The sequence below is a fragment of the Halichoeres trimaculatus genome, unplaced genomic scaffold (assembly GCF_033239565.1).
Source record: "Halichoeres trimaculatus isolate MK-OKI-2021-1 unplaced genomic scaffold, fHalTri1.1 fHalTri1_scaffold_4, whole genome shotgun sequence".
Taxonomy (NCBI): domain Eukaryota; kingdom Metazoa; phylum Chordata; class Actinopteri; order Labriformes; family Labridae; genus Halichoeres; species Halichoeres trimaculatus.
Genome location: NW_027437182.1, coordinates 12,624,649 through 12,646,567, shown reverse-complemented (window position 1 = coordinate 12,646,567; position 21,919 = coordinate 12,624,649). Strand labels below are relative to the sequence as shown.

Here is a 21,919-nt window from a genome sequence, read left to right as displayed (position 1 = left end):
TGTATGCTAAATTAAACAATGGCTCAGAGTGTTTGTGAAAACTAAACTAACTGACAATGCACCACATTGAAATAATAGAGTGTCTCCTTTGCATGTGAAATACGAGAAGCTGTGGAGTAGTGGGTGTTCTCTTAATTTGTGCCCCAAATTTCTTTATAAAGCAGCTCCACAAGCATCAGATAAAAGCCTCGTGATATGAACGCTGACACACAAGACTTCTTTTGCATATTTAATTCATCCCAAAATGGGCCAGTAGTATTTGCACATTTTCACTTAATGTCTGCTGCTTGACTTCAGGGAGTGGGGATCATTATGAGAATACTGTTAGACACTGAGGAGGTGGAGAGTTAAAATGACTGCTCACCCACAGATTTAGACGAGACAACTTTGTAACTGTGAATATTAAGTTTACAATTCTCTATACTCAATTTGATCTACTCATGAAGATGGCACTTTTCTTTTATCTTCTGGAGCAGCACATTTGAATAATCGGCATCATTTGTCAAGGGGCAGCTGGCGGGTATTACTGGTCCGATCATTGTGAGATTCTTGTTCAGTGGTCTAACTCTGCAGGAAAAAGCACAAGCAGCTCCCTGCAACCTTATAGAAAAGTAGAAGTGAAATAAATACTGGGTCGATGGATGGATGGAAAGAAGTACTGCACTTACAAAAAGTGAACTCCGGATGCAGTATGCATCCAACATAGACATACTTCTTCCTTCATCATGACATCGTGCCTCGACCTTTGACTCTCTTGCAGCCTGTAGCTAATCTGTGTGTGGTCTCATTGTAGCTCAGTTGATGTGATGTATCTCCTACTCTGCAGAGGATTAAGGTTCTGAAAAGACAAACTGCAAAGTGCAAGCAGATGCAAGAACTTCTATTGCTGTTAGCTATCTGCATTTGCATCAGGGTCATAGATCTCTATATCCATTTAAGAGATCTCAATACCCAACCACTTATAACAACCAATACACTATGTGTTCCTCAAGTGGTTAAAGCTTTTAAGTTCTCCTGATCTGTTTAAATAAAGAAAAGTGATATTTACCCTTCAGAGAGCATCTTTTTGACCCTCTCCTTCTCCACTGTCAGCTCCACTTCAGCACTCTTACTGCGAAACAGCTTCTCCTCTCCTGGTCCGTTGACGGTTAGCAGCGGCGGGGATTGGCGATCCTCCGACAACTCCTGAATCAACAACACAAACAGGACCAAAGCTCAGTTAGAGCACTGAAATACACTCAGACACAGCTCTGCTAATAAGGCATTGGCTTGATTATGTAGCTGCGCTTATCCATTGAAAAAGAAACCAATGAGAGGGGAAAGGTTTAAAAACAAGAACCTTTTGTTTTAAAAGTATTCAAAACTAGAGAAAATGTGTTTTTTGGGATTGTTTGGGATTACTAAAGAAATCCGGATTAACTAAAGGGCAGTTTTTCTGTTTGGAGACAAGCCCTTTTACAGAAAACTGCCCAGTTAGAAGACAGGAGGAGCAGTCCACCCAGTATCACTTGTACAGTTTTCTGCACTGCATGATTTGACTCAGGAAATGATTCCAAATGCATAAGTAATACAGCAGAGTTTACACTGATGATACAAGACAGAGCAAAATGCATAAAATTCATTACTGTGTCTACATCCAGACCTCCTCTGAGGAAAAACAAGACAAGACACAGCAGCAGGCCATGACAGAGCTCAACCTGTCAGAGTCTGATATGTCCCATCTGGGCTCCTGTAGACAGACTTCATGTAGAGAGTGCGTGGGGCCCAGCTGCCTTGCAGATCTGATTAGGCTTTGATTTAACAGGACAAAATGAAGTATTTATTCCACCCGTTCATCTGGTGTTTATATGATTAATAAATATGCATAAAGTGATGACCTGTTGTGACACGTGTCAACGGAGATGCTCTGTTCACTGTTTATCAGCCAATGGGAACAGCAGTGCAGGTTCCAGGAGGCTGAGACTCGCCCAAAGTTCAAATTCTAGCTTCAACTTCTCAATGAAAAGTACAATTATCTGTTATTTTTCATATATATGATGCATACAAAGATAACCTGGTGATAATAAAGCTGACATCCAAGCAGTGGAACTCCAGGACAAATTAGCAGCTGAATCAGCAAACGTAAGCATCCTTACTAGAAAAATGTAATCCTGTATTAAATCATTTCCAGTATATTTCAGCTATATTGGCACCAAAATCCCCAAAAAATACTTTTCCTGGGACTTCATATTTGACAGAACTCTGTCTTTTCTTTATTTAGCTAAATGAATACATTTTCAAGTCATATTTTTTAACAAGTTCTTCAAATCAAATACTAATAAATCAAGTTGTAAAAAGACATTAATCTAAAGCTCCTTTAAGGATTTTTTTGTTTGTGTCAATTTTGGCGTCCTTCTGTGGTCAAATTGATAACTCATGTCTTTAGTGATCTTCTCTTGTACATGCTGGTTATTTTTTCGACTATAGTTTTCTCCCACTGGAGGTCTAATTCTGGGGTGTATTTTCATTATTTTGATGATCTGTCATTGTTTAGCAGAGGAGAATCACATTAGCATGTATCCTGACAGCAGCCTCATTACCTAATCCAGACATTAAGTCATGCGTAAAAAGATCTGACTCCAGGTAGTTTGAAAAACTTAGTCAAATCAAAGGCTATGTCTGCAGTTTAAGATGACCTTAAGAGCAGAGCATGGAGCGAAATGACTTTGCGATATCCTGAATCGTGACACATTGTGAGAAAACCCATTCATGGTTCTCTCTTGTTAAGAGGAGACTCTGAACATGACATTACAGCATGCAGATGGCTTCATTCCTGTCTGGCACAGTGGAGTCGAACCAATCTGCTTTCAGATTTTCTTCCCTGCTGCTCAGAAATTGGTTGAAGCTTATTATCAGACACTTTCATGAACATTTTGAAGCCATGGGCTTAAAGACTGCTCAGCCTCCTTTCATAAAATGTACAGATGAATTAGGTTGAGCAGGATTCTAAACCTCTGCCTCCTCTTGTCTTCTTCTCTGTGAACGGGAACCTAAACTCGAACTTGTCAACGGCCGAGTGCCTCAGCGAAACGTCACAACCCTGCACTCAGCGTAGAGAAAGCTTATATTATTAATTTGAGGAAGCCTGGCTCTGTTCCCCTGAGGAGGATGCTTTATCATCTACAGCTCAGCAGCCTGTCCTTATGGAGGATATTGAAATAAAACACAGAGCTGTTTCATGTGGACGAGCGCTGTGTCCAGAGAGCAAAAGAAAATCAAAGCCAAGATAACGCTAGTCTGGCCCCAAAGCCAACAGATCGACTGAGCGTATCCCTGAATAATTCATACTGTGGATCATGTATAAGTCATAAATGGGATTACAAATTTACAGCAGTTTTTCAGCATGTTGTTCACTAACAGGCTGAGCGGGACACAAGAGCAGGGGCCCGCAACAACCAACTGCTAATCTGCTACAGTTCAAAGGAATTTTCTCCCTAATGAGATGCATCACTTTACTGTCTGTTCAACACTTCAACCACATCAATGTGTAGTCTCAGTTTTCACAGTTTTACTCAGGCTCATCCAGAAGAAGTAACAAAAAGCTTTATGCTTCCTTATCCGGTACATTTCAGAGTAATTTTTGCATTAAATGATAGAAAATGTGCCTGTAGCTGTGGCTAACAAAGACTGACTTTCGTTCCAGGTGCCAGCTGCACTTTGAAGCTAAAGTTGGTCTGAAATCAACTTTAATCTGACTCAAGATGAATTATTGAGCATGATAGTCCATGCAGCACGAAGAAGTGCATCTAACACGGCAGTACAATCGACAAAGAAGATGGCTGTCTTTGTGTTACTTCTTTTATTATAGGTCGATGTGTGTGTGTGTTTCAACTCACCTGGGAGAGCTGAGAGATGAAAAGTTCCCATGATGCATCATGAAAAGAGAAACAGAGAATAATGCCATTGCATCATTAATTTAGTATGTGGAGGACATTTATTTTCATCAAATATCCTAAGTCTGCCTTATGAAAGCTTTTGCATTTACACTTCGCAGCCAAGTTTCTGCACAGTTATTGATTATTTCACATGCCCGTATGAGGCCGATCAGCAGAAGGCTGCAAAAACAACTCTTAAGAAAGGATAGACAGGTTACGTTGCCAACCACACTGTTTGAATGACAGGTGATCCACATGAAGTGCAGGCTGGGAACAACACCTGACAGCTTTGCTGCAAGCTGCACAATAATTCCTTTTTCTCATCATTTGATTATCATCAACAACATGAACCAAAATTAAAAAGACGTCCATTAACATCTGCTCTATCTGCAAAATAAACAAACAGTGTACAAGATTTTAGTTGTACTGTAAAGGCGTGTGAAATCCCAATGCAGCAACTTGAGGAAATAACCTTTTGGGGTCAAGGGAGGAAGCTGGATGGAACTCTTGATACTTCAAATATTAAACTGCCTTCCTGAGAAAGCTCTCATCATGATGTTGGTCTTAAGTACATCTACGCTGTTTACTTATTTATCCACGCATGGGTCCATGTGCTCCCTGAGCCTTTATAAAGCTCCTGTTTCCACACTCATCGCTTCATTGAGACAACAAACTCGCTTTATTTATTCATCTGGCCATGCAGCAGAGGAGCCAGCCTGGGTTTCTCTTGAAACGCCTGTCCACCACAGCAAAACCTTCACACACACACACACACACACACACACACTGGCATATACTTCTTTTTAGCTGGTTTTAAAGCCAAGCCTGTGGTTTGAAATATTGATGACTGGAGTTTCTGTTTGCCTCTGTGTCTGCCTCTGCATAGAAACCCTGTATGTGAGGAGAACACAGAGGAGAAAACGCTTTAGTCAGCACGTGTAAACTAAACACAGCTGTTATCTGTCTATTCTCTGTTTTTGCATGAATTTACATTTTGTGTCCAGTTCAGTGGCTCCGTATGTTTTATTCTGACAAGTGTAATCCCTGAAGCATGTTTAATTTAATTCATGTTAGACTGCATCTTATGTACAATGAAAGAGGTGTATACCTAAACCTTAAGTTATTTATGTTCAGCTTCATCTCCTTCCTTTTTCTTCAAGCAAGATAATTTCTTCAAGAAATTTATGTAATCACAAAAGACAACAATTTGTTACTTAATTTTGAAAACCTGTGAAACAAACGCTTGCTGGTTTGGGATCTTCTAGCTTGTGCCATCTTTATAATCTTGCAGCACAAAACCATTAGCATTTAAGTCTTTCTCTCATCCTTTTAACATGATGAGTGCCATAGTGAAGAGTTAATTCCACAAAAACACTCAGAATTAAAACTCTAGCTAAGCTTAAATATAATTGGATAAATATCAATCAAGTGTTTATCGCTGTTGTACATTGCAGATCTATAACTTTCTCTGTACTGCTGTGTTTATCATTCTACTTCTTTGTCTCTCTAAACCTCACCATCTCCTCCTCCATCTTATCTCTGAGCTCTGCAAATAAGCCAGAGAGCTGAAGCTTTACTGCATGCTGATCCCCTGCTGCCTTTAGAGACAGAATATGTGCTCTGAACAGCTCGAGGCTGCACAAATTCAGCTCGGCTATACCGGAGATGCAACTGACCAAGTGAGCGTGACGCAAAACATGCTGAAATGTTGGGAGAAGAAAAACAGAAGAAGCAATCATACAGTGAAGTTTGTCTGCACCATTCTATGAAAGAAAGTGTTTTGCAAGTCTGTCATATTGTTTTGATATCATATTTAAAAAAAAATGTTTGTTTCTAATAAAAATGTGTTTCTTTTGATTTTTTTTAAAATTATGACTCAGCTGAAACATTTTGTAACTAGAAACACTTTTACTGAGCATGGAGTTTCATTGAATGTTTGTGCATCAGCTCTTTCATAACATGCATCATACTTAAATTATGTAAGGGTTTTGGATGCATTATTGTACATTTTGTTTTAGTTTTACAACAGTTGAAATCAAAGTCCTGTTTTGTACATGCTTTCCATTCCTTTTTGCACCACACCATAAACAAAATTACAAATTTCTTGTAGCCACAAACCTGATTCTGTGTCACAACAAAAGTCTCGAACCCCTAAAACTCGTACTCTTTTTATGCCCAGTCTGACAGGTGTTTGTTGATCACTTCAACCAGAACACACATCTCGGTGAAAAAGCCTTAATGGGGCTCTTAAGTGGTATTAGCCACACTGAGGCTGAAATCAATACCTGGTTGTAGCTCATGAGCACAATAAGTCTGTATACTCACACTCCATAACACCTTTGATTGGACGTTATTTCTTTACTACACAGGTTCAGACAGTCAGCAGTGCGTTGTGTTTTACAATGTGCAGCAGTGTGTGTGTGTGTGAAAATAAATGTGATAATAAACACAAAAGCAGTGCACAAAGCCTCAGTGTGCAGCTCCTGACACAAAAATCAATGAGTGCTGTGTTATCTGGAAATCTGTGCATGCTGCTTGCCTGCCTCTGACCTTGAAGTTTTATTCAGGTGCTTTTTCTGTGTGTGTGTGTGTGTGTGTGTGTGTGTGTGTGTGTGTGTGTGTGTGTGTGTGTGTGTGTGTGTGTGTGTGTGTGTGTGTGTGTGTGTGTGTGTGTGTGTGTGTGTGTGTGTGTGTTGGTTTGCCTAATTAATCAATTTCCATGTAAGCATGAGCAATTGTCCCTGTTCTCACTCTTTGTGTGAGGAGGGGGGAGTGGGTTTTTCGTTTGTCCAGAGCTGCAACCAATAGGCAAACATGTCCCCCAGTTGCCATGGTAACAGGATGTAACACCTCTACTTGCTGTTCTCTCACTGACCCTGACCTCTGACCTCTGTGTGTGCTCTTCAACTCTGCACTTCACAGTCTGTTTGTCTAATCAATGTCAAATACAGGGAGGCAGAAGCAGATTGTCTGCAGTTCTGAAGTTTGACGATTGATTTGTAAGAAGCTGACCTTTTAAGTCAGATTTTTAAGGCTTTAATACTTATTCTTCTTTTATTTATTCAATTAATTATTTATCTATTTTATTATATTTTTACTAAAGGTAGAAAAGAAACAAGTTAAAAAAAGGAAAAAACACTAGTGCTCAACCTGACCTTTGACCTCACCTTCAGGTCAGTGTCTCTGCAGCTTAGTCCTTTATTAGCACTCTGACTAGTGCCCAGGCCTTGTAAAGGAGACCTCACCTTTACATGCCGGAAAGTTTGTTGAATATTGTTCAGTTCTAGCGCTGAACTTTTGTTTCTGTTGCCCTTCTTGGTTTTGTTTTTCTGTTTTGAGTTGCTCTCCTTGCCACACTTAAGGTACCATAGGCTCTTATCAGAGTCTCTGCTGCAGTTTTCACCATGACTCTGCAGTCTCTCAGACCTGCTGAGTGCCTCTTTGTTGTGATCTGTTCTCATTGCACTGACACACACACACGCTCATACACACACACATTTCTCTGTTTTGAATCCCCGCCACTTCAACGCTCTCTTAATCCTAATACTTGGCAGAAATCACTCATACACAGAGCATAGCAGCTCCACAGCTTTCCAAAAGTCAGCATTTGATTCGGCCTCCTCCATATTTGTACAATTAAATCACAGCTATCCAAACAGGGCGTGTTCTAGTTAATGCTGTAAATGTCAGAAGACCTGCCCCAGAAAATATCGCTCTGTGTATAAGGTCAGTGCACAGCAACTTGTTGTGCAAAGAAGACAAAGTGGAGGACAAAAAGTTTCCACAGCAAGGAAGTTCCACTTCTCTGACTGATCCACAGAATTATCAGGTCCACCAAGAAATCAGCAGAGCTGGCAGGATAAAGGCTGGCCATTGTCATTTCAACAGGAGCCAGATTCCCTCAATTATAGATGATTTAGCTCTCCCCACCATCAACCCCCCCCCCCCTCTCCATCCTCCTGATCCCTCATTCTTCTTACTTTCAGTCCCAGCCATTACTATCCCTCCAAACACCTACAGCGCCAGCGTCTCTTTCTGCTTCCCCTCTCCATTTGTCATGCATGAAATCTTTTAATGGAGTTAACCAAAGGGAGAATAATGGAGCAGCCAGATGGGGATCCATCTAATCCCTTGTGACTCTGTATATGTTTAAAATAGCAACAAAAGGGAAAGAGTTCATCGGGATATTACTGCTCAACAATGTCTCTGGGGTTTTAAGGACCATCGTGTCTCCTGTAGCTTACAGGTCCACTTGCTACAACCTCAACTTGTCATCCTTTCTGATCCTGAGGCCAAAAAAACACTCAGCAAATGCTTCAAAAAGCTTTTCAGATTTTAGTCATAGGGAATTTTAAAAGTACAATAGTGTTTTTTAAAGCTTCTTTAAAGCTGACTTGAACTTGTGACCCTTGAGTCCCTAACCTAACAGACTGAGCTAATGCTGCCTTAATAAACCATTTGCAGCTTTTTAAATGTTGTTTTTCCCCCAAACTTCAAATAGAAAGCTTTCAAACACCAGTTTATTCTAAAGCTGGTTGGTCCTTGGTATCTTCAAAGAATGTCTGATTGATGATCCTTGATACCATCTGTTACAAAAGAAAGCCTCAAAAATGTGTTTATTTCGAGTGTACTTTGCTTCCCACTTGTTCTGATCTGCAGTACTTGAAGAATTGGATAAGCACACAACAACTTTCAGAAAGAAGAGCAGTGCTTTACCTCTGGAGCAGCAATGTTGAGTGCAGGGTTAGCCAGTTCAAATCTCTCCTGAGATTTCTCTCTGGCCAGACGAGCCGCCTCCTTCACTTCCTTAAACTGCTCAGCAAACTGCAGGAGAGAGAGGACAAGTCAACCTCTGCAGGGCAGGAAAACACTGAGAGCTTAAAACACCATGCCTAATCTACATAACACCGACTGGATGCTTTTTGCAGCTTCTTTTTCAGTCTTGACAGAGGATTTAGACTATTTCTCAAACAAGTGCATGAATGTCTGTTTCAAATTAAGTCTCCTGGTGCACACTGGAGAGGTTTTGTGTTTGTGTGTATGTAAAATGCAGCTGCACCAAACAGACTCTGAATGATATGTAAATGAATGTGTCCTTTTTCCATTATAATCTCTTTTCTTTCCTCCTCTCAGTTAAATGTCCCATCAGTAAAACACACACTGAAGTTTTTTGTTTGAAAGTTGCCTGAACGTGTTTGTGTGTATTTGTGTGTCAGTCACCTGTTGCAGCTGCTGCTCCGTGGAGAAGCCCAGGCCATAGACAGTGTTAGCCCGGCTGTCGGCCCACTGCCCAAACTTCTGGGAGGTTTTGGTGAACGTCATGTTGGGGGTGATGGTGCTGTTAATGATCGCCTGGGAAGTTAAAAAGAAGACGCAAAAAATTAAATTAAAAAATCAGCTCCTCCTTTTATGCTGTGTTTGATTCTGGCTTGATTCTGTATCCCAGCACATGGCTGGGCACAGAGCTCTGAGAACAGAGCTACATTGTCAGATTTAAGTAACTTTAATTTGAGAGGGCAGGACAGAGAATAGAGTAGGTAAGGGGGCAAAGAGGGGAGTGACAGGCCACAAACTGGATTCGAACCCCGGCCATCCACTCGAGGGCAAGCCTCTCAGAGCACAACATAGACCACTTCGTCTTATGCATCCCGCTGAATCTTAAGCACTATTTCATCTAGCAAGTACAGTGGCCCTGAGGTATAAAACGTGTGTCTTATGCCTGCAGAACAGTTACTTGGAAATCTCTGCCTTACATAGTTGATCAATTTGAGGGTGTTAGAGGGCTGTATCAGACCAAAACAGTTTAACATAAGCACGGATGCACCATTTTGGATCCTGGTATCCGGTGTTGGCCCAATCCAGCCCCTTAAAAGCCGGATAGGGCATCAGGAAAGTATTGGTCCAAATTAGAAACTAACGCTAAGCTATGAATTAGTCTACAGGGTATAAAAGTTTGCAAATGATTAGTAATTTCTGTAGGTTCTGGAGAATTGTTTTATCAAACTGCTCGTTAACTTTAAAACACTTTATGGTGTAAATAAATATCAACCTCAGTTATCCATATGTACTCATTTTTTGTTGTTGACTCAAAACTTAACCAGTCTTATCCCACAGAAGGGTATGCAGGTAATTGTTTAAACACTGATATTGGATAAGTACCTGTATCAGATGACACTCAAAACCCAGGTATCAGTATCGGTATTGGGACCAGAAAAGTTAAGTGAGGATCAGTGCATCCTTAAACTTAAGCCAAAAACAAACTAAAGCTATACACTCTGTGTTCATCATTGTGCTGTCTATGACGAGACAGCGCTTCTCGTAGACAGATGCCAGCCAGCAGGGAAATAGTGCTGCAGGGGGCTTGAGTATGGGACGGTATGGATGGCCAGCGTAACCGTGCCCCAGATCACACAACATACTTGAAATTAACATGTGAAAGCATCATTTACTTCAGGTTAAACTAAGGACCAATTAGCAACAACATGCGTTGCCCACCTTCTCTGCTTGAAGTCTATGCTGTGTTTTCTGATCATGTCACCCTGCTGCACTCTTTAGTTCCCCACATTTCTCATTATTTCCTTTTTCAGGTAAGTGTACCACCATAATATCGTATGATGACTGTAAGTGAGTCCATTTAAAATACGTTAGGGGTTTCACTCACAAGCATAAAGAGACTTTAATTCGTTGACCTTGCAAAAGCTGAAAAAGACACTCTCTCAAAGGAAAGGTGATTTTTACAAAACAAAGAATCCTCTCAGCTCTGGAACCAACAAGAAGAGAAAGATTTATTTCGGTCACCTTTAAATGCCAAATTCATTACAGCCTATGTTACAAAGTGACTTACCATTTACAGGGCAGCAGCTCATTTCAGAAACATGCATGTGTGTGTGTGTGTGTGCGTTAGCTGCTATTTTAACAATTCATTGACATTTTAATATAACAGGAAATTAATTATATAGTTTGATTACATAGCTGTGTGGAGTACTTGATTCGTTATACAGTTCTGTGGCAACAGGCTTGATCATTGTGCTGTAGCACATCGTTGCCATGATGAACACTTTGGATGCTAATCAGAGTCAGTCAGGCTAATTAACTAATCAAACCAATGCACAGAAATAAGTCTGGATAATTTGACTGTTTCTTTCTTTATATAACAAAAACCAAGAAATAAAGCACAGAAAGGGCAGTGATGAGACAAATATAAACTCAATCAGCTGCAGCACAGATTTATGTAATCATGAACCTCTTTTTTACTTCATCGTCAGTGGGAATGTTCAGTTGAACATGACACTTACAGCTATGTTAGCTTAAAGGCTATAGAGTAAACTTTAAGAATGGATGTGACTTGAGCTGTGTGTAAATAACAGTCATCATTTCTGAATCTGTGAAATCATGTTCACATTAAGAAGCAGAGGCCTACACCTACTCACTCTGATGGGGTTTCAGTGCAATAACAACTAAACATCATCCTGTAGTCTTCAGGATGTGGAGGCTCTGTGAAGGTTTAGTGGAAAGCTGTGCATGAAAAATAAAGACAAATTCCAACAACCACACCACAGAAAGAGCTAAGTGAAAGAGCTTGTTTTGCTGTGTGGTGATATGTTCACTACCTCTCAGGAGAAAGTGGCCTCATGAGGTGGATTAGTTGCCAAATGTGGAGTTCTTTGGTCTCTTCTCCAAAAGCTTCCGGTTTCAGGGAGCTGAATTGGCTCAGTTGGCTGATAACTACAAAGTGCAGCTTTCTCTATGAGTTTGGTGCTAACAAGATCTGCTGCTAGTGTTTGCAGTCCCAGGTGCCTTACTGTTGTTTGGGATGCTGCATTGCCTGTGTGTGTGTGTGTGTGTGTGTGTGTGTGTGTGTGTGTGTGTGTGTGTGTGTGTGTGTGTGTGTGTGTGTGTGTGTGTGTGTGTGTGTGTGTGTGTGTGTGTGTGTGTGTGTGTGTGTGTGTAGTCTACCAACAATTTATGAAACCTTGACAAATGCCTCCCCTGCCACCTGACGACCACAACCAAACAGAAACACCATTTATTTCCTCTTTATCTGAAGAGGAGGGGGATAAATGAAATGAAAGTCGAGGGAAATGATGTATTCACAAATAAAGAGTCTCTCCCATACTGTAATACTTACACTATAAGAAGAAAATGTTATTAAATCACTGCTGAGTACAACAAGGTCCATTTGAGGAATACAGTAGTCTTAACAATACCCCCCTGCTTTTTGTGTTGGCGTTATGTGACAAAAATACAATAATACGTTTTTTTTAAAATGGACTAACTTAAAATCAATCAAAAGTGGAGAATATTTTCTGAAACATGAAGCTCTTACAATGAATAATTTATCACTTTTGAGCATTGCACCTCATTATAATCAGAGTTGTTGCTGGTCTCTGTGAGTTATTGCGAGTTTGATGTGACAATATTAAGCACCACTGATGTACATGCATTAGGACTATTGCTGTGATTGGTTCCTACCTTTGTCCCGCCCACGCTGATGATGCGGTAGACGCTGCGGCTGGCATCGTAAAAAAAGGACACGGTGACTGCATGTTTGCTGGCCGGCAGCCAGTTTCGCTTGGTTGCCGGGTCGATCTGGAAGACATGAGCTCGAGCACTGAAGATGGGCTGCTCCCTGAAGAGATGAAGAGAGAACCATAACAAACAATGCCACATTAATTTCTTGTATCACTGATTCAGTTGGACACCACTGTAAATGACACTTATGTGAGGGCAGAGTCATTCATGAAGGTAGTATGTGAAAGAGAGGGTTTAAGTTTGCAATTGCAAACTCAGCCACTGGTTACTCATTTGTTTCTTTTGCTGTTGATAGATTAAAAATACATTCATTAGAAGTGTCATTAAATCATAATTATCTTTAAGTCCTGATTTTTAAAGTGTGATGCTGATATCTCAACAGAGAAAGCTTTTTGATATTTAAATCTTAACTTTTCCTTGTTCCTCTGTTTAGCACAGGCAGCTGACTGCTTAACTGACATCTTGCTTCAAACAAGAAGGCTAACCAAAAACTGAATTCGCAACTTGCTCTTGTAAAGTATGAAAAGAAAAGAAAAGATTCTGTTGTCGGAGTCAAAATCTCTCTTAATTCTTGTCAAGATTATTTGTGTTATTCGTAGGCGCAGAGCTGAATTGAAAGATGGACAAAATTAAACAAAACTGGTTGCATTGATGAAAACTCAGAACTATAAATGGGCATTATGTTGAGACCATTCATAAACAAATACTGGCGCTGGGAAATATGAAAATGCAAATGTAGTCAGGATGATGGTAACAAAAACTGTTCAAGTCCCTGGAGGCGTAAAGGATGAGCAGAATAAGTTTTTCATTTCAAGCTCTCAATACTTTTTTAATACATGTACTTTTTGCTTACTTCAGTCTTTGTTCAGCACTGAATAAAAAAGCTGTCTAAAGGTGGTATTTTTATTAAGCATGTGCTGATATGAGATTCTGATGGTATGATAGCCTTCGGCAAAAATATCACAGTATGACTGAATGGTGGTATTTCATTTGCAGCTGTATGATTTTTCTTATTAGGAAATACCTGGTCCTCTAAAGCAGTTTTTTTCTATCCAACACAATCCATTTCAATTAAACAGAGATAATTTGGATTATTTGTAAAAGTGTGTGTCATACACCACTATAATACGAAATTGATTCTTTTTCAAAGTAGATGCACAAAGATCTGACCCAATAATTTAGCTTCTATGTCTTTCTGATGGTCATATGACATATGACAAGTTAACTGGGTCAGTAGCCCCATCCCATCTAATTTCTGATTGGTTAGTTGGAGCAGCCTATTACTTAGAAAACGTAGTACAGTATAGTATTTCCTGGAATAAAGAAGCATTTACAATCCTTCTTGTGTGTTGTAAAATACATGTGAAGAAAAGAATGATGGGACTTTCTTTCTGATCAGAGTTAATTGGCAGAAACATATGTACCTCACATTATCATTAGCTGAACATCATTATCGTTTCACTTAGTTCCTCTTTTTGACTGCGAGTCATTGACTTTGTTTGGCTCTTTGGGGCCCCCTCTTCCACTCAGTGGACTCTGATGGGGGATCGATCTATAAATAGGGTGAAAAATAACCCCAATTTCCAAATGTGATTGTGTTCGTCAGGGACCTCAGGTCATTGATGCTCTCCAGATGTAATGAGGCTATTGGTGCAAAAAGAGCTAACCGCTAGCAGTGCAATTAGCCGTCCTTCTCTCTTTGAAGAACTTCATACTGGCTGTGGGGACTAACAAAGGCTGGGGGCGGTGGAGGCTCTCAGGACAATGGGGAACTGCTCATGCAACATTACCCAGCTAATACAGTCTGCACAATGTTATCGTATGCAATGAGCCATTCCCCATCGCAATTATTCACTGGCATTAATGAGGATAATGAGTACAGGGAGGAGGTTTGATTCTTTGTCAACGTAGGAGAAATAACCATTTATGTAGGTCAGAACCAGCTATATGAAGCATTGTTCTCTGCGGGTTTGGTGTGAATTACTGTACATTTGCATACAAACAATGGTGGTTATTGTTTCAACACAGATAACGAGAGCCACAATTCACAATGGACCACAGCAGCACAGCCAAGGAGGCTGATTAAGTCCAAGGAGAGAGCAGGTAGAGATGTAATAAATCATAATAATATGGAAATGGTTCTTTGTAGCCTGAAAACATGGAGTCAGTGGACAAAATGACATGAAGATTGCGATGTATTTGACCCCATAACACATGGTGTCTTTAGGCCAATTTCTTTAACCTTGAAAGCTAAAGGTCACATGAAAGCATAATCTTTGAATAATACTTTGTATCAATTTTTTCCTTTTTTCTCAGATTACAGGTTCTAACAATTACTTTCATGATTAACAGGCGTGATGGAGACATTTTTTCCACCACCCAAATAGATTTCTATCTCATGGTCAGTTACAGTATGTTTTTCTTTCCTGTCGTTACTAAGCGGCAACCTCTAGTCTAAAAATTGCGGAAGTGCTAAAATTTGTTGTTTTCACGGCAGAACTAAACGTATTTACTGCCTGGTACAAAAAAGGCCTCCTGTCTGAATTGCAAATTTAACTATTGGCACACACTGCTCAGCGGTCATTTTTTGTAACTAGGCAGTTTAGAGGATACTAATATTGCAAGTTCGACCAATCAGAGGCACAGCTCAGGTCATGTGACTGACAGCACCTCATAGCCGTCAATGAGAAGACTTGAAAAGCGCCACTTCCAGTGTGGCAGTGACAGCTGATTTGCTTAAAAAATCTGTTTCAGAATCACACAGGTGACGTTAGGGTGACTACGTCCATTTATTATAAAGTCTATGGTTGTTACATCTTTTCACAACAGGTATTTAAATCTCCCTCTAAAAGATTAGCTACTTCTCTAAGCTATAGCTAACCAGGCCACACACAGTATAAAGCCATTAATGGTTTTATTTACACCTGTGCTTTTACCTCCAAGAGGAGTCATAACAATCAAACTGGAGTGTTTCTTTACAGCTTAATGGAGCTGTAATTTATGCCTGCTGTTTCAGAACATTAGCAGATATTAAAGCAGCAAAAAAAGACAGTCATGTATCCTCTTAAGAGAAACTCCTCAAACACTGCATGCATTATTCCTCCTGCACTTAAAGGTAACATCTCACTGCTGTATTTGGCCTTTTTATGATGAGTTTGGTGTTATTTAGGCCTAAAGCAGCAACCTTAAATGTTCTTTGTAAAGTGTTTTTAACCTAGTTGAAAGTTGATAGTTTTATCACAGTGTTGCTAATTAAGAACTGTTGTGAGGCATCCTGGTATATCTTAAAGGCAACATAAATATATAAAAGTCATGATCTATATCATCTTCACCATATAAAAATGTGATCCATCAATGAGAGTATCATATTTTGATTCAGCAGACCACAGGAAAGTTTGTCATGGTATAGTTTTTAACTAGCATTTGTGGATTCAGCAACAAACTGTTTACGGATAGCTTTTTTTCTAGAAATTCAAGGCCATGCAGTGATTTCCACTATAGAGTCATGTCTGTATCTGATGTAGTGCAGCCCGAGAATTGCTTTCTGGCTTTGGCTTTTTTTTTAACAAAATTTCCCCAGATTCTCCAACTCTTTTATTGACATTATGTGGTGTTAACGTTATTCTGAGGTTGTTATTCAGTCTCCCTAGAGTGTCCTTTTGATACCCAGAAACTGTTACTAACCTGTGAAAGATAACCTAGTAAAATAACCTACCTGGTGTTTTTTTTAGTGCAACACAACTATTTTAGGATTTTGTTGTCCCTGTTCTGCCATTTTCTAAACGTTTTCTGTCATTTAAATTAAAATTGGCATAGTTTTTCATAAAACAACAAAGTTTTCAGTTTCAACATGTGATATAATCTTTTTTCCACTGTTCACTGATAAATTCAGGCCTTAAATGATTTGCATACCATTAAAAACTGCTTTTCCACGTTTCACAGTGTCTCATCATCAGTGGAATTTCGGCTGCATGTCACTTTAAAGTGCAGAGCAGCAAAGCCTGTGTTCAGGATGTTGTGACAAGCTTTTCAGGTAAACCTCAAAACTAATCTCCCATCAGGAGGTGAAATCCTTCTTCAAACACTGCACATGCATCAGACACCATGAAAGAATTTAATTACACTCTATGAAACTAATTAGTGGTTGTGTTACAGATGATCAGGGTTAAAGCCAATAAGCTTAAAAAACAAAAGCAAATAACATTTAAAGTCAACGTAAAGTAGCTTCTATGAGGATTTCTGTTCTATTGTATTCTGATTTTAATGAGGAAAGATGACTGAAAGCTCATCAGCTCCCGCCGTCACAGTAGATCACACAAAAATTAATGTCCCATCATTCAATGGGTTCTGCCTCGGTGTAGTTCTGTGAGAGACCGTCAAGCCAATCAGCTCAGACAGGATGCATCACATGGAGGTTTGATGATATGAGCAGATTAAAACTGGATTGAAATCCTCCTGAGGTTAGGGAGAGCAAACATGAAACAGCTTGACAGTCACAGAGGCCTGAAGGAGTGCAGTGTCTGATTCTTCACATACATCAGATGTAATTAACATGAAACGATGTGGTTCTTAATTAAATCGGGTGCTATGAGAGGAAAAACCAGCATGACTAAGGTTAAGAGACAGATATTTGTAGAGGAACTGTCAGTGTAGATCATTATTTAATGAAACTAGAAAAAGCTAAACCCAAGTTGGAGCAGATGTAGCCAGAGAAGAAGCTACTTGTGGCCTAAACCTCAACAAGATTCAATTTAGCTACTAAATCTGTAACTACTTTAACAACACAACCATTTGAAATCACTTATGATCAAACTGTTCCATTCAACATACACATTTGAGACAAGATACATCTGCTTAGCATTTCGTGTAACCAATGAGTGAACAGATATTCTTGCAGGAGCTTTATACTGATTTCTAACTTGGCACAAAGAGTAAGGAATTTGTGTCTGGTAGATTATTTCTTTGTTGCAACTTTACTTTTCGGCAAAAAAATCTTATACCACTGGTAAGTCTGTTTACATCCCTTTCAAATGGAGCCACATTTGTAAGACCCATGCATTTTCTGGGATGAGTAGCAGAGATGAGTATGTGGGTTGCGCCAATAAAAAATTAAACTAATCTTCTCTGCCAATGCCAAACAGCTTTTTCTGCAATTGACTCCTGTTCGGTATTGGTATTGTTGCTAAGCGCCGCCATGTTGTGGCTGCCTGTTACAGCAGCTCTCTCTTCCTTGTCCCTTTCTTGTGATGATGTCATCTCTTTTTCTGTCATCTCTGCATTTGAGGAGGATCATTACTTTGTATGGTTCATTTGCTGGTCGTGACACCAAACTTGTTTAGTGGCTTCAGTGATATTTTTACTATTTTTGCTACTGTGTTTGTCTCAAGATCCTACATGCAGCCATGGCCATATTGTTCACATATGAAATCAGCTGTTAGCAGCCTGTAGCATGTCAATGCTAACTGGAGCAAGGCCTGATGTCTTCCCACAAGGTGAGGAGAAGGAGGTGAGGACGACGTGCTGGTTCTCAGGTGTGAGCTAAGAAGTGAAGACATGAACCTGTCCTTCCATCCATCGTTATTGGTAGGGCTGAACGATTTTGGAAAATAATCTTATCGCATTTTTTTGGACCAATATTGCAATTGCGTGCCATATTTTGGGAGGTGTTTATCTTCTACATTATTTACTCAACACAAGCAATACACTGTTCTATAGTATGACCAACACAACAAAGAATACTGTCAACCTACGTGTTGTGATGAAATGAGATGAATTGAAGCATGAATTGATAAGAATAACACATCTTGATTTAACTATTACAATCACAGTTGAATATTGACTGATTTAACTTCAGGTCTTGTAGACGTGTAGTAAAATTATCATTAATTTCCTTAAATAAAATCAGAAAAGGAGAAAAAAAAGCACTGCAGAACGACAGGCCTGGTATGAACAATGAAATAAAAAATAAATATGAATCCTCTCTTCCATGGATCGCACACAAAATAAAGTGCAAAATTGAAAATAAGACCAAATTTCTGATTCAATCACTGAAAGAAGCCCCTCAACATGTCAAGCACACTTTTTTTTATAAAATTAAAAAGAAATACTGTGTGAATATAAATTGAAATAGTAGTTTGATAAAAATCTTGCTGATCTCTCAATAACAAAACACAAACTCAAGTAAATGCATATTAATTATTATTTTTTAAATTGCAGCCTTTGGGATTTGAAAATTTCATTGTCTTACATTGCAATGTCGGTTTAAATTCGATTAATTGTTCAGCCCTAATTATTGGGATCGTAAGAGCTATCTCCAATACAATGGACAAGCTAGCCATGCTAACCCAGCAACAGAGGGAATACCAGAAGGCAGAGTAGCATCCACAGACAGAATACAGGAGGGAAAGACTGAAGAAGCCCAGTCCTGGACCCTGTGGAGGTGGAGGCTGGCTGACTGGAGAATGATGGACAAGCTGTCGTCATCTATTTTCTTATGGACCTTTTTGCACTTTCTAACTTTTGTTTTCTTGACTGCTGCTGTGACTCCTCCTGAATTTCCCCTCCTTGGGGATAAATAAAGTATTTTCTATTCTATTCTATTGTTTGTTGGATTGGGGGCATATAACAGAGGATTTCGGAGACGGGCTGTGGGGTGGGTGTCCCAAGAAGCCAACACTAGAAGAAGACTGTTTCCTTACCCTGTCAACACTTTGAGGCCGTGGGCTGTCTCCTATAGATGAGTAGTCAAGGTTTGCTGAACAATATGGCCGACTTGCTCTTTCTGTGTATCCAAAGTTTGAGGGGCTTCTTTCATCAAATGTCTCCTGTGTTTCTATAAGTCCAGTCAGTCGGACATCAATAGTATACAGTTGTGGGGGTTCAGTGTAACAGTACAAAGATGTAAATGTAGATGCTGCCGTACAACTGTTTTTTGGATCAGTTATTTTTTTGTGCTGCTTTGCTTTGTGATCATGCAGCTCAGAGCCCCCACCTCCTGCTGTTAGCCAGAGGCCTCCATCCAGTGAGGGGGTCATCTGGATCAATCACTGTTAATCTATTCTAGGTCATACACATACATCCACCCACCCAACCCCCTACATCATATACTGTACACAATATATGCAACTCATCCATGCATTAATGCAAGAGAGACTGTTCATGTTACAGCTCAGTAAACAAAAAGGTCAAACTCACGTCATGGATGTTGAAGTGTAAACTGCTCTCACATTTTACTATCCAGATTATAAAGACATGTAAATCAAACTGGTGTCAGTGAGATTGGATCGTATGTGGAGGGTTATGAAATTTTTAGGATTGGATCTAGTGGATTATGGAAAAACTACAAAAAAAAACAGCTCAAAGATTTTCAGTCTCACAGAATTAGACCAAAGAAAACAAGATAATATTTACAACTGTGAAGCCAAATAATATTATCTCTAAAGAGTAATATTAGCTTAAATGACCAAAATGTTAAGTGTAGTTGATAACACTTGGGCTAAATTTGAGGTGTTATTAAACTAATAAGGGTTACCTGAGAAGTTTGTCTGAACAAGTTTTGTTTTGGGAAACTTTAGCTGACTGCAACAAAAAAACAACTTTTTTTCCTTAAGTAGATGAGCAAGAACATCCTCCATGGGATTTTTTTATATTAGCATTCAGGGTCAGAATGAGGAAAGAGGAAAAAACGATAGACAGGAAAAACCTGGGAGCCACAGGAGAGAAAGCTCTTCTGGGATCAGAGCCAGGCAGGCAGGCAGGCCGGCGGGGGAACATGACTGAATCCTCAAGTGTGGTTCAAACCTCTATGGGGCACAAACACTCCTCATGCCTTACTGGGACAATTTATCTCTCCTTCTGCACGTTATTGAATTCATGCAGGAGTTTGAAGCACGCGCCCGTCGACGCTGGATCATCTGATGAGTTTGACGTGAAGCCAACTGACGGATTTAAAACGACACTTTCCATCAAAGGCACTTCTGAGAGCCTGCCTCAAGAAAACCTGTATTTGATATTTTGCCATTGTCAAAAAGAGGAAGAGTAAAGCAGCAGAGTCTGAGCGGATGGCTGAGGCTTTAAGTTTTCTCTTAAGTCTGCTATCTGCCCCGCACATTCCCCAATAAAAGCTCTGCAACGACAACCAATAGAGAAGAAGGCATGTAGCCCTGAGGCCAGGAGCTACACTCAACCCTCATTAATAATTAATCACGCTGAGGCCTTCAGATGAATTTTGAGGTTATGGGTGCACATGCAGGATGATGGCTCTGACGAAATGTCAAACTGAGCCAATCAACCCTCTTTTATTTCTTCTCCTCAGCTCCTACTGAGTGTGCTGGCTCTTTATCAGCTTCACATCCAAACAGATGAAATTTTTCTCTTAAGGCCAGGAAAATATTAACACTGTGTTTAGCTGCAGCCTGTAGCAGAGGTCATAACCAGGGGCTCTTTTAAGATAGCTCCATCTGGACGAGTCAGACGTCTATGAGGGTTGAGTTTTCTGCAGGGAGGTTTTAATACACTTCCTCTGACCTGTGTGGCTCCTTTCACAGCAGTCCTTCATGTGGTTTCAAATTACTGCTCACACTACTCTGATAACAGTTGATTACCTCCTCTGGGACAGAAATGAAGATACAAACTGACAGTGATGCAGAATAGAGTATCTCAGTTCACCAATTTCAAGGTAAGTGGTTCGCATCTACATGGAACGTTTGATAATATAATCGATTTGTTCTTTTCTTGATGTCAAGATGAAAATATGGATTGGGAGTTGTGCTCATAAAGAAAACAAAATACGACAGAAAAAAAGGATTTAAAGCTCCTCTGAGGAACTTTCTGGTTGTTTTAAACTAGCACCAACTGTGGACAAGCTGTACCACAAATCTCTACCCTGGTGTCGTCCTTTACATGTTTAACTCACTGACTTCCAATGACATCTATAGGCACCAGTTATCAGGGATGTCCCAATATTACATTTTCACTTCTGATACAATACTGATACTGCAGCGTTGAGTATTGGCCGATACTGATATTAATCCGATACGATATCAGCATTACACATGCATACTTTTATTACTTATTTTGTTGTATGTCTGTCATGTTAGAAAAGGCTTGATTAAGTGATATTATTCAAACAAAGAACAGTAGTCAGCAACAGTAGATATGAGGAAAAACTGACCCATTTATTATTAACCAATGAGTAACAGAAATTTTAACATTAAACATAGGAATATACTAGTAATTCAATAAAATAAATAATAAATTAGAAGACCCAGAAAATAACCTAAATAAATCAAATAAAAACAGCAGGAGCGGAGTCTGGAGTGGACTGCTTATATCTGAGATTTTAGATGCATTCCTATACGATACCGATATATGTTTTTTTGCTGATATCGGACCGATATCCGATATCAATATGGGACATCTCTCCCAGTTACGTTTTTTATCAGAGTGGGCTGGGGGACTAAACCAGTGTACTG

The 21,919-nt window shown here is 39.7% G+C and overlaps 1 protein-coding gene across 2 annotated transcripts in view; it reads right to left on the bottom strand.

Annotated features, from left to right (window-relative positions):
• LOC141789143 (homer protein homolog 3-like) overlaps nt 1-21,919 on the bottom strand; it is a 53,195-nt gene that overhangs the window by 21,684 nt on the left and 9,592 nt on the right. For both annotated transcript variants that reach the window (XM_074668461.1, XM_074668462.1), the window contains 4 exons: nt 12,387-12,543; nt 9,135-9,266; nt 8,631-8,738; nt 1,049-1,185 (listed from right to left, as the gene is read on the bottom strand). In XM_074668461.1, the coding sequence (XP_074524562.1) occupies nt 1,049-1,185; nt 8,631-8,738; nt 9,135-9,266; nt 12,387-12,543 (534 nt within the window). The remainder of the gene's footprint in view (nt 1-1,048; nt 1,186-8,630; nt 8,739-9,134; nt 9,267-12,386; nt 12,544-21,919) is intronic.